This window comes from Dendrobates tinctorius, unplaced genomic scaffold (genome assembly GCF_039654945.1).
Source record: "Dendrobates tinctorius isolate UK_male_01 unplaced genomic scaffold, ASM3965494v1 ptg000045l, whole genome shotgun sequence".
Classification (NCBI taxonomy): Eukaryota; Metazoa; Chordata; class Amphibia; order Anura; family Dendrobatidae; genus Dendrobates; species Dendrobates tinctorius.
In genome coordinates, this window is record NW_027361713.1 from 645,838 (window position 1) to 663,981 (window position 18,144).

The following is an 18,144-nucleotide window of genomic DNA, read 5'->3' on the forward strand; positions in this document are numbered from 1 at the left end:
TCACAACTTTTTTTTTTGTTAAACAATATATCTTTATTTAGCTTACAAAAACGCATACAAATCCGCATAAAACAACGCATGAAAATCTGCATAAACAATGCATCAAAAACGTGCGGATTTTTAACTGTTTTCTGCCAAGAGAGGAAGAATCTGCGCAGAAAATTCCACAGGCAAATCTGCATCGTGTGCACATACCCTAAAGTCCTTTATTAGAAATAAGACTAAACAAAGTTTTCCATTTTATTTAAAAACTAGCTGAAGAGCCCGGCGCTGCCCGGGCATAGTAACTAACTGTGGTTAATTATAGCAAATTATAATTATCCTCCATCCCATAGTCCCGTGCCCATATACCCATCATACATATCCTCCATCTCATATCCCATGCCCATATACCCATCATACATAGCCTCCATCCCATAGTCCCGTTCCTATATACCCATCATACATATCCTCCATCCCATAGTCCCGTGACCATATACCCATCATACATATCCGCCATCCCATAGTCCCGTGCCCATATACCCGTCATGCATATCTTCCATCCCATAGTCGAGTGTCCATATACCCATCATACATCCTTCATCTCATAGTCCCATGCCCATATACCCATCATACATATCCTCCATCCCATAGTCCCGTGCCTATATACCCCATCATACATATCCTTCATCCCATAGTCCCGTGCCCATATACCCATCATACATATCCGCCATCCCATAGTCCCGTGCCTATATACCGGTCATGCATATCTTCCATCCCATAGTCGAGTGTCCATATACCCATCATACATCCTTCATCTCATAGTCCCATGCCCATATACCCATCATACATATCCTCCATCCCATAGTCCCGTGCCTTTATACCCATCATACATATCCTCCATCCCATAGTCCCGTGCCCATATACCCGTCATACATATCCGCCATACCATAGTCCCGTACCCATATACCCGTCATACATATCTGCCATCCCATAGTCCTGTTCCCATATACCCGTCATACGTATCCTCCATCCCATAGTCCCGTGCCCATATACCCGTCATACATATCCGCCATCCCATAGTCCCATGACCATATACATATCCGCCATCCCATAGTCCCGTGCCCATATACCCGTCAAACATATCCTCCATCCCATAGTCCAATGCCCATATACCCATCACACATCCTCCATCCCATAGTCCCGTGCCCATATACATATCCGCCATCCCATAGTCCCGTGCACATATACCTGTCATACATATCCTCCATCCCATAGTCCAGTGCAAAAATATACCCATCACACATCCCCATATACTCACACACATCCTCCATTCCATAGTCAACCATTATGACATCATAATGAGCGGCGGCGGGGCTTGCAACCTATGATGACATCAGCATCGCCATGGCAACCATTGTGACATCATAATGAGGGGGCGGGGCTTGATACGCACACACTGCTTCCCCAGTATGCAAATAGGGGCATTGTGACATCACAATGAGGGGCGGGGCTTGACGCGCACACACTTTTTCCCCCCAGTATGTAGATAGGGGCAAAATTGTTTGGTGAATTGGAACGCGCGGGGTTAAAATTTCGCCTCACAACATAGCTTAGGACGCTCTCGGGGTCCAGACGTGTGACTGTGCCAAAATTTGTGGCTGTAGCTGCGACGGTGCGGATGCCTATCCCGGACATACACACATACACACACACACACACACACACACACACACATACATACACACTTTGAGCTTTATATATTAGATAACAAACACAGATATACTCACCTAACGCCTAATTCCACCGAAACACTCATTCTCCTGTAATAAAACAAAAGACAACAATATACCATACCTGTCTGTCGCTCTGTCTCATGCCATAGTAATCCATGTCTGGGGATTAATAGTTTTCAACCTGTACGGTGCCAAGAAGTGACCGTTCAGGCTCAGAAACACTGGTGAATGAGCTGCTGCGAGCGTAGCCTGACTGACTGGCGGTGACGTCGAGATTACCTCAGGTCACTGAGACTGCGTTCCCAGCAGGGCTGAACTGCCATGATCTCAGCAACGTGGGAAAAAGTCAGTGATGAGATCACCGCAGTTCAAGTTCAATGACTTCAAAGCAGATCACTGTGAGAATTTCTCACCGTGATGTGCGGCGATGTCATTGAGCTTGAAAATGTTTAATCCCTCAGACATGGATTACGGCGTGGGAAATGTTCCCACGGCGATCGAGCTGACGTTACATAGGTGAAGTGAGTTCATTGGCCTTAAACTCACAGGACCTGTCTCACGACACTGCGAGGAGGAGAACTTTCTCACGCTCGTGGTGCACTAAGACAGGGAATAACAGGGTCTACTGGATGACAGATTGCATGATCGCTTCATGCAACCTGCCATCTAGATGTAGCAGAGTTAGACCCGTCGTGGGACAAATGGATTAAAAGCATCTCTTCGTAAAGGTAAGGAATATTGTTGTTTGTTTTTAACCCTTTTGCAGATGACGAGGGCATCGGGGGAATAGGCGAGGTCATAAGTATGGTTTAATTAACATTAATAATAAATAATCTTTATTTTTATATAGCGCTAACATATTCCGCAGCGCTTTACATTTTTGCACACATTTTCATCACTGTCCCCGATGGGGCTCACAATCTATATTCCCTATTCCCTATACCTATATGTCTTTGGAGTGTGGGAGGAAACCGGAGTGCCCGGAGGAAACCCACGCAAACATGGGGAGAACATACAAACTCCTTGCAGATGTTATCCTTGGTGGGATTCAAACCCAGGATCCCAGCGCTGCAAGGCTGCAGCGCTAAACACTGAGCCACCGTGCCTGCCCATTATTAAAGGAGTCTGTGTCTTTCTTTCAATTAAAGGACTTTTTTCTGGGTGTCTGTTTTTCTTACAATGTGACTATGGGGATAGTAATTAGGGCATCCATTACTAACCTCAGGGCTTGATGTCACCTGGCAATACAAAGGTGACATCAACCCACCCAACTACCACCCCACTTGCCACCGCTACAGGGCAAGTGGGAAGAGTGAGACTAAGTGCCAGAATTGGCTCATCGTAGAGATGAGCCTTTTCTGGGGTGGCTGAGAGCTGATGTTTTTAGCCGGGGGGGGGCATTCCTAGGCTATTAATATTAGCCCACAGCTGTCTGCATAGCCTTTGCTGATTATTAATTATAGAGTGACCCTATGTCATTTTTTCGGGGGTCCCCCATTTTAATAGCCAGTAAAGGCTAATTATAGAGCTGTGAGCTGATATTAATAGCCTGGGAAGCTCCAACGCTACTACCCCTTTCCCAGGCTATAAAAATCGGCCCCCAGCCGTCTGATTTCCCTCTGCTAGTTAAGAAAATTATGTGGGAACCCATGCCATTTTTTTCAGAAAAATCTTTTATTAATTAAATACATGTACAGTAAGGCTAGTTTCACATTAGCGTTTACGGCTGCAGCGTTGGGCTGCACACAGCCGCCGGTAAGCCCCGCCCCCTGCCGCGCCTCCGCCGGTAGCTCCGCCTACGGAGGCATGACGCTGCATGCGTCCTGCATCCCCTATCTTTAGTACTGGGGACACAGGCCCTGCGCAGTATGTGTTTGGCGGCACATGCGTCCTTTTGACGCTGCGCCGACCAGCGCCAAACGCAACAGGTTGCAATTTGGTGCGCACGGCGCAGCGTCAAAAGGACGCATGCACCGCCAAACGCATACTGCGCACGGCCTGTGTACCCAGTGCTAAAGATAGGGGACGCAGGACGCATGCAGCGTCATGCGTCCGTAGGTGGAGCTACCGGCGGAGGGACGGCAGGGGCGGGGCTTAGCGGCGGCCGTGCGCAGGCCGACGCTGCGGCCGTAAACGCTAATGTGAAACTAGCATAAGCTGCGCACACATTTTACTTATAGTATGTTTCACTCAGATCTATATATCTACCTATTCTATTTGTTTTTACTGTAAGTAACTCATCTTCTTTCTTGTCTGCTCCTGCAGTGATTTTACAGTACACGGCAGATGAATTGCCAGCTTTTCTTCTATCTTTGTAATATATATATATACGTGTGTATGTGTGTCACTAATTGTATATATATATATATATATATATATATATATATATATATATATATATATATATATATAGTGGGGAAAAAAAGTATTTAGTCAGTCAGCAATAGTGCAAGTTCCACCACTTAAAAAGATGAGAGGCGTCTGTAATTTACATCAACTATGGGAGACAAACTGAGAAAAAAAAATCCAGAAAATCACATTGTCTGTTTTTTTTTCATTTTATTTGCACATTATGGTGGAAAATAAGTATTTGGTCAGAAACAAGCAATCAAGATTTCTGGCTCTCACAGACCTGTAACTTCTTCTTTAAGAGTCTCCTCTTTCCTCCACTCATTACCTGTAGTAATGGCACCTGTTTAAACTTGTTATCAGTATAAAAAGACACCTGTGCACACCCTCAAACAGTCTGACTCCAAACTTCACTATGGTGAAGACCAAAGAGCTGTCAAAGGACACTAGAAACAAAATTGTAGCCCTGCACCAGGCTGGGAAGACTGAATCTGCAATAGCCAACCAGCTTGGAGTGAAGAAATCAACTGTGGGAGCAATAATTAGAAAATGGAAGACATACAAGACCACTGATAATCTCCCTCGATCTGGTGCTCCACGCAAAATCCCACCCCGTGGGGTCAGAATGATCACAAGAACGGTGAGCAAAAATCCCAGAACCACGCGGGGGGACCTAGTGAATGAACTGCAGAGAGCTGGGACCAATGTAACAAGGCCTACCATAAGTAACACACTACGCCACCATGGACTCAGATCCTGCAGTGCCAGACGAGTCCCACTGCTTAAGCCTGTACATGTCCGGGCCCGTCAGAAGTTTGCTAGAGAGCATTTGGATGATCCAGAGGAGTTTTGGGAGAATGTCCTATGGTCTGATGAAACCAAACTGGAACTGTTTGGTAGAAACACAACTTGTCGTGTTTGGAGGAAAAAGAATACTGAGTTGCATCCATCAAACACCATAACTACTGTAAAGCATGGTGGTGGAAACATCATGCTTTGGGGCTGTTTCTCTGCAAAGGGGCCAGGACTACTGATCCGGGTACATGAAAGAATGAATGGGGCCATGTATCGTGAGATTTTGAGTGCAAACCTCCTTCCATCAGCAAGGGCATTGAAGATGAAACGTAGCTGGGTCTTTCAACATGACAATGATCCAAAGCACACCGCCAGGGCAACGAAGGAGTGGCTTCGTAAGAAGCATTTCAAGGTCCTGGAGTGGCCTAGCCAGTCTCCAGATCTCAACCCTATAGAAAACCTTTGGAGGGAGTTGAAAGTCCGTGTTGCCAAGCGAAAAGCCAAAAACATCACTGCTCTAGAGGAGATCTGCATGGAGGAATGGGCCAACATACCAACAACAGTGTGTGGCAACCTTGTGAAGACTTACAGAAAACGTTTGACCTCTGTCATTGCCAACAAAGGATATATCACAAAGTATTGAGATGAAATTTTGTTTCTGACCAAATACTTATTTTCCACCATAATATGCAAATAAAATGAAAAAAAAAAACAGACAATGTGATTTTCTGGATTTTTTTTTCTCAGTTTGTCTCCCATAGTTGAGGTCTACCTATGATGTAAATTACAGACGCCTCTCATCTTTTTAAGTGGTGGAACTTGCACTATTGCTGACTGACTAAATACTTTTTTCCCCCACTGTATATATATATATATATATATATATATATATATATATATATATATATATATATATATACACATATACAGTGCCTACAAGTAGTATTCAACCCCCTGCAGATTTAGCAGGTTTGATAAGATGCAAATAAGTTAGAGCCTTCAAACTTCACACAAGAGCAGGATTAACAGATGCATAAATCTTACAAACCAAAAAGTTATGTTGCTCAGTTAAATTTTAAAAAATTTAAAACATACAAGTGTGGGTCAATTATTATTCAACCCCTAGGTTTAATATTTTGTGGAATAACCCTTGCTTGCAATTACAGCTAATAATCGTCTTTTATAAGACCTGATCAGGCCGGCACAGGTCTCTGGAGTTATCTTGGCCCAGTCCTCCATGCAGATCTTCTCCAAGTTATCTAGGTTCTTTGGGTGTCTCATGTGGACTTTAATCTTGAGCTCCTTCCACAAGTTTTCAATTGGGTTAAGGTCAGGAGACTGACTAGGCCACTCCAACACCTTGATTTTTTGCCTCTTGAACCAGGCCTTGGTTTTCTTGGCTGTGTGCTTTGGGTCGTTGTCTTGTTGAAAGATGAAATGACGACCCATCTTAAGATCTTTGATGGAGGAGCGGAGGTTCTTGGCCAAAATCTCCAGGTAGGCCGTGCTATCCATCTTCCCATGGATGCGGACCAGATGGCTAGGCCCCTTGGCTGAGAAACAGCCCCACAGCATGATGCTGCCACCACCATGCTTGACTGTAGGGATGGTATTCTTGGGGTCGTATGCAGTGCCATCCAGTCTCCAAACGTCACGTGTGTGGTTGGCACCAAAGATCTCGATCTTGGTCTCATCAGACCAGAGAACCTTGAACCAGTCTGTCTCAGAGTCCTCCAAGTGATCATGAGCAAACTGTAGACGAGCCTTGACATGACGCTTTGAAAGTAAAGGTACCTTATGGGCTCGTCTGGAACGGAGACCATTGTGGTGGAGTACGTTACTTATGGTATTGACTGAAACCAATGTCCCCACTGCCATGAGATCTTCCTGGAGCTCCTTCCTTGTTGTCCTTGGGTTAGCCTTGACTCTTCGGACAAGCCTGGTCTCGGCACGGGAGGAAACTTTCAAAGGCTGTCCAGGCCATGGAAGGCTAACAGTAATTCCATAAGCCTTCCACTTCCGGATGATGCTCCCAACAGTGGAGACAGGTAGGCCCAACTCCTTGGAAAGAGTTTTGTACCCCTTGCCAGCCTTGTGACCCTCCACGATCTTGTCTCTCATGGCCTTGGAATGCTCCTTTGTCTTTCCCATGTTGACCATGTATGAGTGCTGTTCACAAGTTTGGGGAGGGTCTTAAATAGTCAGAAAAGGCTGGAAAAAGATAATTAATCCAAACATGTGAAGCTCATTGTTCTTTGTGCCTGAAATACTTCTTAATACTTTAGGGGAACCACACAGAATTCTGGTGGTTTGAGGGGTTGAATAATAAATGACCCTCTGAATGAACTTTTCACAATTTAAAAAAAAATTAAACAAAGAAATAACATTCTTTTTTGCTGCAGTGCATTTCACACTTCCAGGCTGATCTACAGTCCAAATGTCACAATGCCAAGTTAATTCCGAATGTGTAAACCTGCTAAATCTGCAGGGGGTTGAATACTACTTGTAGGCAATGTATATATATATATATACACACACACACACACACATTATATATATATATGTGTGTGCATATATATATAAATATATAATGTATATATATATATATATATATATATATAATGTGTGTGTGTATATATATATATATATATATATATATATATATATATATATATATACACATACATATATATATATATATATATATATACACATACACACACACACACATAATACAAAAAATGGGACAGCATAATCTTATTGTCATGGGTGCACAGGCCTCCTCAGCAAATATCGCATAAGTCTAAATCAATAAATAGAAAATAGAGGCAGCACTCCGAAAATAGAAAAAATATGGCTTTTATTTCAGACCCAGATGGTCGTACAACCATGTGGGTCTGAAATAAAAGCCTTATTTTCTACTTTCTAAAAAGGAGTGCTGCCTCTATTTTCTATAATATATATATATATATATATATTCTAACCAGTGATTTTACTGAACACAGCACATGAATTGCCATCTTTTATTCTATCTTCTACTGAATGTTACCGATTTTAAGAAAAATGCTTGTGTTACCGATCACGAATCAGAATGTATCATATTTGTGCAAAATTTATGTTTGACGATCGTTTTCCAAACATGTTTGCTCATCTCTATTGATGAGTTATATTGCCAAGTCACTTACTGTACAATCAATTCTGTAAAAACAAAAACAATGGTGGAATTGCATTCTTTTCTTTCACAATTTCTCAGCACTGAGATCTCATCTCCCGAGAGCTTGGTGCCGAGATCTCCATCTGTCCACCATATAGGAAACCATGGAACTGCGGGGGCTCTGGCCTTTCACAAAATGTCGGCAGAGCGCCTGCAGCACCGGAGACACCAGCAGCACCGGAGACCCTCAGCGACGCGTCGCACATCTCAACAGCACCTCATCCCAGCCTGCAGCAACGCTCCACTCTTGCCTCCTCCAGCCGTGACCCTGGGACCCTGCTCCACCGCTGCAGTAAGGTATATCCACATTATAAGACGTACCCCCATTATCCCCCCAAATTTGGGGGAAAAACAGTGAGTAATCCGAAAAATACGGTAGCCCTGAAACGGCTATAGTGATGAAAAAAATACAAAATTATCTTGGAATAATGAGAGGAAAATCAAAAATTACAAAAATTAAAAATAGTCTGGTCCCGAATAACTTAAAAAAAAATGTAAACAGTTCTATCCCACTCAAAGACATCATCTATAGAAACATTTAGTATCAAATCATTGAATATTTTTGAGTATTGTACCTTCCATTACATTTGACCGAGCAGGTTCAAGTGCTGAAGGATGATTTTTGTGTCCGACTTTCACAGCTACTGAACTTGAGGCAGTGTTACTCCTAGAAAAAATACAAAACTTTAAGACTGATGGAAAGTGAATAGCTGTTTCAAGTCTAAATCCGACATTATGTATATATAGTATAAAAAAAAAAAAAAGTGTGAAGATTTCATATTGACCATCTATATTTAATGTTTTTGGGAAAACATCAGAATTTTACTGTCAATTGAAAGGAAAAGGTCAGGAAAGTAGGTATTTTATCCAAGGGTATAGTGAGCATTTTTTACCCACAGGTACGATACAGAATTTGATAATTTGCTCACTACCCCAGTTTGCATGGGGTGCTTGCATATGCGCCAAATATTGTGGGTGCTCAAGTGACAAGCTCGAGTCCTTGCCCGCGTGTTTCGTGTATACCCAAGCACTCAATGCAAATTTGAGTAGCAAGCACTTGCGCCCAACACTAGCCACAATATCGTCTTTATTTTTTTTTTACTTTTGAAAACCCACAATTCTAACCCTAACAACGCTAACCCCAACCCTGTAACCCTAAGCCAGCCCTAACCCCAACCATAAACCTAAAACACCCTTAACACAGCCCTAATCCCAACCCTAACCATTTTTATCTAACTAAGGGTGTGACAAAGGCTGATTTGATTTACTTTTTATTTTGATCACTGTGATACAATCCATCACAGTGATGAAAAGGAACCAATAGGAAAAATTTCTTATTGTTGCCGGTTATCGGCCGTCATTCCTTGGCGGGCGCAGCGCTCATGTGCCCGCCATTTTCTTAAGTTAAGACGATTCGGAGGGCTGGGGAATGGAGCAGGAAGGTCTGAGGATCGCAGAGGTATTGGGGAGGCTCAAGGGATCCCATATCTTTCTCCTCTGACATGCTGGATAATATCAGAGGAGAAAAATGAATTGTAGATCGGATTTTTTATTGTTGGCAGGTACTAGCCGGCAGATCTTTATTTTTTCTCCAGGAAGACTATGCCCGGCTGGGGGACAGATTAGGAGAGGGATGGTGGAGATACCGGGGGGCATCATTTCTCTCTCCTCTGACATGTACAGGGTTGAACAAAATAATGGCAACAACTGGAAACATCAACAAAAGTTAGTTTAATACGGTGTAGGTGCACCTTTTGCAGCGATTACAGCCTCAATTCTCCAAGGAATGGATTCATACAAGGTGTTACTTGTTTCCAAAGGAATTGTAGCCCATTCTTCATTTAAAACACCCTCCAGTTCTATGAGCGACGATGGCGGCGGAAATCGACGTCTAACTTGAATCTCAAATCGACCATAAATGCTTAATAATGTTGAGGTCTGGGGATTGTGGGGGCCAGATGAGATGCTCAACTTCATTACAATGTTCCTCGTGCCATGCTTTAACGATTCTAGCTGTATGAATTGGTGCATTATCATCCTGAAATATGGCGTTCCCCTCCGGGAACAGTGCTTGAACCATAGGATGCACTTGGTCGCCCAAAATGCCTAAATAATCGCGGCTGTTAATTCATCCATGAAGGGATATCATTGGCCTGGCGGATCTCCACGAAATAGCACCCCAGATCATCACAGAACCTCCGCCATGTTTTATGGTAGGGAGAAGGCAGACTGGATGGAATGCTTATTTCGGCTGTCTCCAAACGTACACTCAGCCGGAGGTCGGAAATAGGTGATATAGAAGAGTTAAAGGTTTGCCTTTATATCCCTTTAATTGACTTTAATTCTTGATTTGCCTTTCATTTATTCTTATGACGCTGCAGTTTGCCTGTCTCCTCTTCAAGGGAAAAATGCTTATCATCATATACATGTTCTCAATAGTCAGTAACAACATGTTCTGGGTACATTGTAAACAAGGTACGACCCCGAGGTGATGGTGGGTGATGGTGGGGGCCACATGAGCCCCATAGAGTTACATATTGTTGTAAATGGTATAAAAGATTGCCTTGTATTTCGTTACGTCAGATAAAGTGATCTGCCCACGGCCCGTGTGTGAGCAGTCTCTTTTGTCTCCAAGCGCTTGTAAATTAAGGGCGAAACTCCTAATCTGGACTCACTGCTGGTGATCTAGCTTACCTGACTTTGGGTCAGAACGAAAAGTAGCTACGACAGTTTTGGCGCCCGACGGGGACCGTGGAAACCAGCCTATTCGGAATCTGTATGTGGGAGCTTCCTGGAAGGTTGAATATGCAAAATCCCAGCTGCAGCAGGTGAGAACATTTATTCTTACATTGAATTTGCATTTGCAACCTCTCTAAGGATGTCTACATATCTCTGGGTAAGGCTGTACAACAGAACCTACATCACCAGTGAGCATGTCCGTATGAGAGTCGAATAATAGAGTAATAAGATAATAATTGTCATCTGTATTATCTGTCAATCTATTCTGGCAGTATACTAATATACTAACTGGTTGTGTACTGTGTAGCACAGAGCCTGGGATAGACTCCGTGCAGTGTTTATTTTGCATTGGCAGTAAATCACATGAGGCGGTATTTTGTATAGGGCTCTGGTTTATGGTTGTTTTGGGTTTTGTTGATTATTGTTGTTTAAGAAGTTGGCTTTGGTGTTCTCAGAATGTCAGTGGACACTGCTGTAGGATAAGGTGTCAAATCCAAAGTACAAGATAGGCAGGCTGTGTGAATCCTTGTATGTACTGTATGTCTATGAGAACCTCTGAATGAGATGAGAGATGAGTAATTGAGTATAAGGGATATACATAAATTTCTGATTGATGAGGAGTTCCGTTAGGTGTGGCCCTCTGTATGTGACTGAGGACATTATTCAACTCACTTTGAGTTGAATTAGGCAGAATGATTGAGATAAGGGATTTTTGTTATCTTCTCTTTGTAAAATCAAATGACCACTGAAAAGTGAAAGAAAAAAAAAAACCCTGAATGAGCACGTATGAATGGAATCATCACACATCATTTTGTGTCAAGAGATTGTTACCTTTCTAGTTTTTGTGGGAGATCCCGGACAGATGCGTTATGGTGGATATATTAATCTACATCTGAGATTGAATGAATTGAGTAATGATATAGCTCGTGTTATATGTGGCATTAGGCTGTGTGCACACGCTGCGGATTTTGCTGCGGTTCCGCAGCGGTTTTGGCCGCTGCGGACCCGCAGCAGTTTTTGCTGCGGTGTACAGTACCATGATTCCCTATGGGAATCAAAAACCGCAGTGCAGATGGTGCGGAATTTTCCGCACGGATTATCTGCGGTTTTCAATCCGCAGAAAGAATTGACATGTCAATTCTTTCTGCGGATTCCCCTGCGGTTTGCCATCTCCTGCATTGAGGAGATGAAAAACCGCAGGGCCAAACCGCAGAGCAATCCGCAGGTAAAACCGCAGGTCTTTTGACCTGCGGTTTCACCTGCGGATTTTACAAAATCCGCACGGATGAATCCGCACCTAATCCGCAGCGTGTGCACACAGCCTTACATTGTAAAGTTTCCTGGATGTATTTGGTCAGAAAAGGGTAAGACTCGATTACTCACATTATACAGTTACTTGCTCTTACAGTGAAATCCTGTGATTTTGAGGTTTTTTTTGCAGAAATTGATTTTGATTAGGTCTAAAGAGCTAAGGCATTCTCTGTTACTTTATGAAGGACACTACATTCTGATGGGAGGGGGGAATGAAAGAGCTGAGCGGTTTCCCTCTCCTCTCCTCATCTCTGCTGAGTGTCTAATTGGAGGGGGCACAGAGCTGCACTCAAGATCCTCTGTGGTTGTCCTTGGTGAAATGCTCTCTATTACATTTGTGCATTTTAAAGCAACAGTACTTAATTGAAGTGGAATGAAATTTTGTAAGTTGAAGTTGGAAGTTGAAAGTAAAATATGGTGCCTAATTTAGAAGGAAATTGTAAGTGATTGTTTGGTCATTAATGTGTTTGAACATGCTTCTAGTTGTGTGATTAATTTGTATAGCATGTTGTGGATCAACAAAGGAGGCAGCCGACTGTATGGCTGATAAAGTAGGTTAGAGGCCTATCCCACCTGGGCCTTCTTACTTTAGTCAGTGGGATTTTTTTGTTGTGGGTGAGAGGCGAGGGCAAGGAGCCTTCTGGATACACCTTGGCAGGCTCACTCTGACTTGCTATGTGTGGGCTGTAAGACTGAGGTCCAGGCGCACAGAAGGGTATTTTCAGAAGAAAGATGAGCTGTCCAAGTTGAAGCAGCCTTCCCACAATCCATGGAGCTGGGCTGGAAGGAAAAAGGCCTATTCCTATTCTAGCCAGCTGATCTAACGGGTGAGAGGCAGAGAGCCTTCTCGTTACATCCTGTAGGTCTACTGGGTGAGAGGCAAGGAGCCTTCCCGCTACACCTTGGCAGGCTCTCTCTGACTTGCTAAGTGTGGCCTGTAAGACAAAGTCAGGCACACTGAGAGGGCATTTCAGAAGAAAGATGAGCAGTCAGGAGGAAAAGTTGAAGCCATGGGCAACTTTTTCTGTGTACAGTCGGTGCCCCCAATGGGATCCAAGACAGCTATGCAGATTGTAAAAGACAGAGAAGGAAAGGAAGCAGTGAAAGATGTGGGACCAATACTGAAAAAGGTAAAAATGCCAGAGTGTGGATGTTTGGATGTACAGAAATGGCACAGTTTCAGAGAGGAGAATAGGGGGTGGATAAAAGACAAAAAGAAAGAGCAACAAGTGAATAAATGGTGTCGTGTGGCAGAGGAAATAAAACAGTATGGATGTAAAGAGACTACAGTGGGAAGTAAGGTGTATTATGACTGTTTTGATACACAAAAATCTATGACTGCTAGCGCCCCACCTCTGCATAATCAGAGACCAAGACAAGACAGTTGGACTTGCAAACACTGTGGTCAGTCAAACTTAGGCTGGAGAAACACTTGTATGACCTGTACTGCAACCCGACCTAAGCAAATTGCACTAAATCCTGTCCGGACAAGATCACATGTAGTGACAGAGGAAGCTGACTCACTAGAGAGACCATTGACTTTTGGGGAAGAAGCTAGCAGTGGTCCTGAGGAAGCAGGGGAACAGCATGTCACCCCCACCGATCATCCAGTCACCTCCACGACCAGACCCTTGACCAGAGAAACATCCACATCGAGACAGAGAAGGGTGACTAGAATAAAACAGATACAGGAGTATTATCCCTGGAGCCCCTCTGATCAGCTGGCTATGTTAAAGCAGTTGCCTAACCCTGAAAACCAACCATTCCCAATTCATAGACAGATAAAGGAAATACAGCAGGCATATAAGTGTACCTGGGCAGACCTAGAGAGCTTGGTGAGTTCAAAGGCAGGTGACGTACTAGGACTAGTGTTGAGCATTCCGATACCGCAAGTATCGGCCGATATTAGCTGTATCGGAATTCCGATACTTAGTTCCGATACTTTTTTCATATCGAATACTGGAATCGGAAGTTCCCATAATGCTAGGAGCCCGCTCGATTTGATTCAGCCAATGGGGATCCTCAGAAGTGTGGGCACATCCTGTTAGGCATGTAGGCATGTTAACTACTGGCATGGCTGTGATTGGCTGCTGAAATGATGTCATGATGCACTATAAAAAGCGCTGCAGCCGCCATTTCTGGTCACTCTGCTGTGAATTCAGTTAGGGACAGGCTGCTGTTGAAGACTGTGAGGGACAGTTAGAAATAGCGATTCCACAAAACATATAGTGCTTAACCCAGGCTACATAAACCACCACTGTAGCTTGCTTTTCCCTAGCAGCGCTGTTTTCACAGCTGTCTGCAAGGGCTGTGAGTGCAGACCCACGCTGTGAAGTGTGTCCTGCAGGCACGTCTGCTTGTAGGCCGCCCAGCGTGTGTCTCTGCCTCATACACATTTTTCTTTTATTGCTGCTTTTTTTTTCTCCTGTATAGTGTGCTTCCATACGTATCCATATACGTTGGTTGCAAACACTAAAGGAGTGGACAGCGGAGCCTTTCAGCAGCCTTTCAGTGCTATAGCCCATTTCTCTGCACTGTTTTTGGCTGTCTGATTGGTCTCTCTGTGTGTGAGTGCAGCTCACGTTGCAGTGTGTTCTACAGCCACCGCTAGCTGTAGTCCGCGCAGCGTGCGTCACTGCCTCATACATAGTCCTTTTTTTGCAGCTAATTTAGCCAGATTTTTGCTCCTATATTAGTGTGCTTCCAACCGCATCCATTGTCATTGGTTGGTTGCAAACACTATATAGGATTAGATAGAGGAGCCTTTTTGCTGGCTTGTGCCCTTCAGGGCCAGCCAGGCTAGTATCACCCTATTTTTTGGAGCCTCATCAATTGCATTGTAGGTTAGCTTCCTGCATTGTAATCGCTCCAAAAAGTTTGTGATACTATAGCTTTCAAACTTTGGTCACATCCTTTTCTTTCCCCCCCCAAAAAAAGGAAATAAAGTTCACCAAACACTCCACTTTACAGTTGTCTAGGCCACATTAGATCATATTAAAGTGTAGTACACACACTCTTAGCCAAATTAGTGTTTCTTATACTGGTTAGCAGGTGTTCAGGAATAAGAGCACTAAGCCACCCCTTTTTTACTTTTCTGCCTATCTTTATCAGTCTACCAAGATGAAGAAGGCAGGCAGTAAGGCAGGTGGTCGTGGCCGTGGAGTTTCAGCAGGGAGAGGACGGGGGGATTCAGCAGGGAGAGGACGTGGGGATTCGGTGTCTGCTGCGGCCACCAGTGACCCGGCATCCCCCACTTTTACCAGGCAACAGTCCTTCATGCGCAGCTTTGTAGGACCTCGACGTACCCCACTGCTGCGTGACGAACAAATTGAAGCCGTTGTCGGATGGATGGCAGCTAATGCATCCACTTCAATGACTTCCGCATCTTCCCAAGGCCAGAGCACTGAAGAGCAACCATCTGTCTCTTCACCACCTGCCAAATTGCCCAGGCAGTCTGAGAGCCCTGGACAGGAGCCATCTCAATCTTTACTTCTGTTCTCAGAATCTGTTGGCTTGGAAAGAGGTGGCCAGCCAAGCAGCATTCTAGAGCGTGAAGAAGAGGGAGTATGCAGTGATGCGCAACTGCTTTGTCCCTCTGAATCTGAAGAGGCGGGTGGGCCAGTGCCTATTGTCAGCACACCTCAGTGCTCATCTGATGATGATGAGACTCAGTTGCCAATTTCTGGTGCGTACGGTGCTGGCGATACAACCCAGGACCAGCCGGTGCTTGAAGAGGGGAGTGGAGATGATGAGGTCCTTGACCCATCATGGCGTCAGCCACAGGAAGGTGGTGGGAGCAGCTCTGAGGAAGAGATTCCCCGAACGGCCAAAAGAGGAGGGAGAGGGCGGGGGCAGACTTGGTTGCCTGTAGCCTCCACTTTGGCACCTGTGAGGAGCAATCCTCTTCCAAAACACAAAATGGGCGCTCCCAGGACTTGCAGTGCGTGGTCTTTTTTTGACACAGTTGCAGATGACATTTGCTTTGTCAAATGCAAGCTGTGTCATCAGAAAGTGAAACGAGGGAAAAATGTGAGCAACCTCAATACCACAAATATGTGGAAACAAGTGCGTACCAAGCACGAGGTGGAGTTACACAGACACACTGGAGATGTAGGCCAACCTTCAGCAGCACCTACCACCTCTTCAGCTCGTGTTGGGGCCTCTTCCTCTAGCTCACACACAGCTGGTTCGGCTTCCTCACTGGAACGTCATGGAAGAACCACTGCCACTGTTGTCCAGAGACCCAGTGAAATTCCACCCACTGAACTACGTTCGCAGTCATCATCACACTCCCAGGCCACTCACCAGCAATCGGTAGCACAGGCATGGGAGAAAAAGCGGCCATACTCGGCAAACCATCCCCGAGCACTGGCTCTGAATGCCGGCATTGCCAAACTACTGGCCCTTGAGATGCTGTCATTCAGGCTGGTGGAGACTGACACCGTCCGGAACTTTATGTCATTGGCGGTTCCACAATACAATGTGCCCAGCCGCTTTTATTTCAGCAGGCAAGCCGTCCCTGCCCTGCAAAAGCATGTGGGGGGAAAAATTAAAAATGCGCTACTAAATGCCGTCAGTAGCAAGGTCCACCTGACCACCGATGCGTGGACCAGTAGCCATGGACAGGGACGATACCTTTCCCTCACTGCCCATTGGGTCAATGTTGTGGAGCCGGGTACAGATCTGGAGAGTGGCTCTGTACGTATTCTGCCAACTCCAAGGATTGCAGGAATGCAGTCTGTACATATTGAGTCCTCCTCCTACTCTAGTTCCTCGGAATCAGCACTGCGTGAGCCTGGTAGGCCAGATATGAGCACAGGTGTGGCCAAACGTCAACAGGCCGTCCTTAAATTAATTTCTTTGGGGAATCGGAGCCACACAGCACAGGAGCTCTGGAATGCCATTAAGCAGGAGAGCGATGTGTGGTTTGTGGCAGCGAATCTCCAGCCAGGTTTGGTAGTGAGTGACAATGGCCGAAATCTAGTGGCAGCTCTGGGCCTAGGCAACCTCACTCACATACCATGTCTGGCACACGTGCTCAATTTGGTCGTGCAGAGCTTTCTGAGGGACTATCCGGATCTTGATGCACTGCTGCACAAGGTTCGCCTAGAGTGTGCTCACTTGCGGCGTTCCAGCATGGCAAGATCGCGCATTGCATCTCTGCAACGCCGATTCCGCCTGCCAGAACATCGCATCATATGTGACCTCCCCACCAGGTGGAATTCAACGTTACATATGTTGGAGCGGTTGTGTGAGAAGCAGGCAGCAGTAATGGAGTACCAGCTGCATCAGGCGCAAACAAGTCGCACTGTGCGCCGGACACACTTCACCACCACTGAGTGGGCCACTATGAGGGACATCTGCCAAGTTTTGCGTGCCTTCGATGACTCCACACGGATGGCCAGTGCAGATGATGCACTAATCAGCATGACTGTCCCCCTCATCTGTCTGCTTCAAAAAAACCTTACAAGCACTAAGTGAGGAGGTTTTTGAAGAGGTCGAGGATGAGCAGTCAGAAATGCCATCTGCTTCTGGCAAGTCTGCGCAACATGCTTCCACACAAAGGCCCAGGCAGGGGACACTTAGTGAGGAGGATGACGAGGAGTCAATGGAGGAGGAGGAACACATCTCTCCAGAGGAGGGAGGTACACAAGGCTCTAGTAGTCAGTGTGTACAGCGAGGGTGGGATGATGCTGAGCAGGCAGAGATGCTGCCTCAAGCTGGGGACAGCATTTCCGGTCCAGTTGGCAGTCTGCAGCACATGGTTGATTTCATGCTGCAGTGCTTGTTAAATGACCGCCGCATCGCCAACATTCTCCACACGGCTGATTATTGGGTGTACACCCTCCTAGATCCTCGCTACCGGGACAACTTACAAAGCCTCATACCACAGTTGAACCGGGAGCGAAAAATGCGGGAGTACTAAGAAACACTTGTGCAGGCCATCATGTTCTCCATTCCCCCCGCAAGTGTTGCTGGTAGTGCTTTTCAAAGCAGCCATGTGGGTAGAGGCAGTGGAGG

At 45.2% G+C, this 18,144-nt stretch overlaps 1 protein-coding gene across 7 annotated transcripts in view; it reads right to left on the reverse strand.

Moving 5' to 3' along the window:
* DCAF6 (DDB1 and CUL4 associated factor 6) overlaps positions 1 to 18,144 on the reverse strand; it is a 569,725-nt gene that overhangs the window by 188,660 nt on the left and 362,921 nt on the right. For 5 of the 7 annotated variants that reach the window (XR_012232231.1, XM_073575570.1, XM_073575569.1 and 2 more), the window contains one exon: positions 8,649 to 8,740. The exons of the other annotated variants lie outside the window; for them this stretch is intronic. Coding sequence is in view for 4 of the 5 variants with exons in the window: in XM_073575570.1 (XP_073431671.1) it covers positions 8,649 to 8,740 (92 nt within the window). In the remaining variant the exon portion in view is untranslated. The remainder of the gene's footprint in view (positions 1 to 8,648; positions 8,741 to 18,144) is intronic. 7 annotated transcript variants of the gene reach the window in all.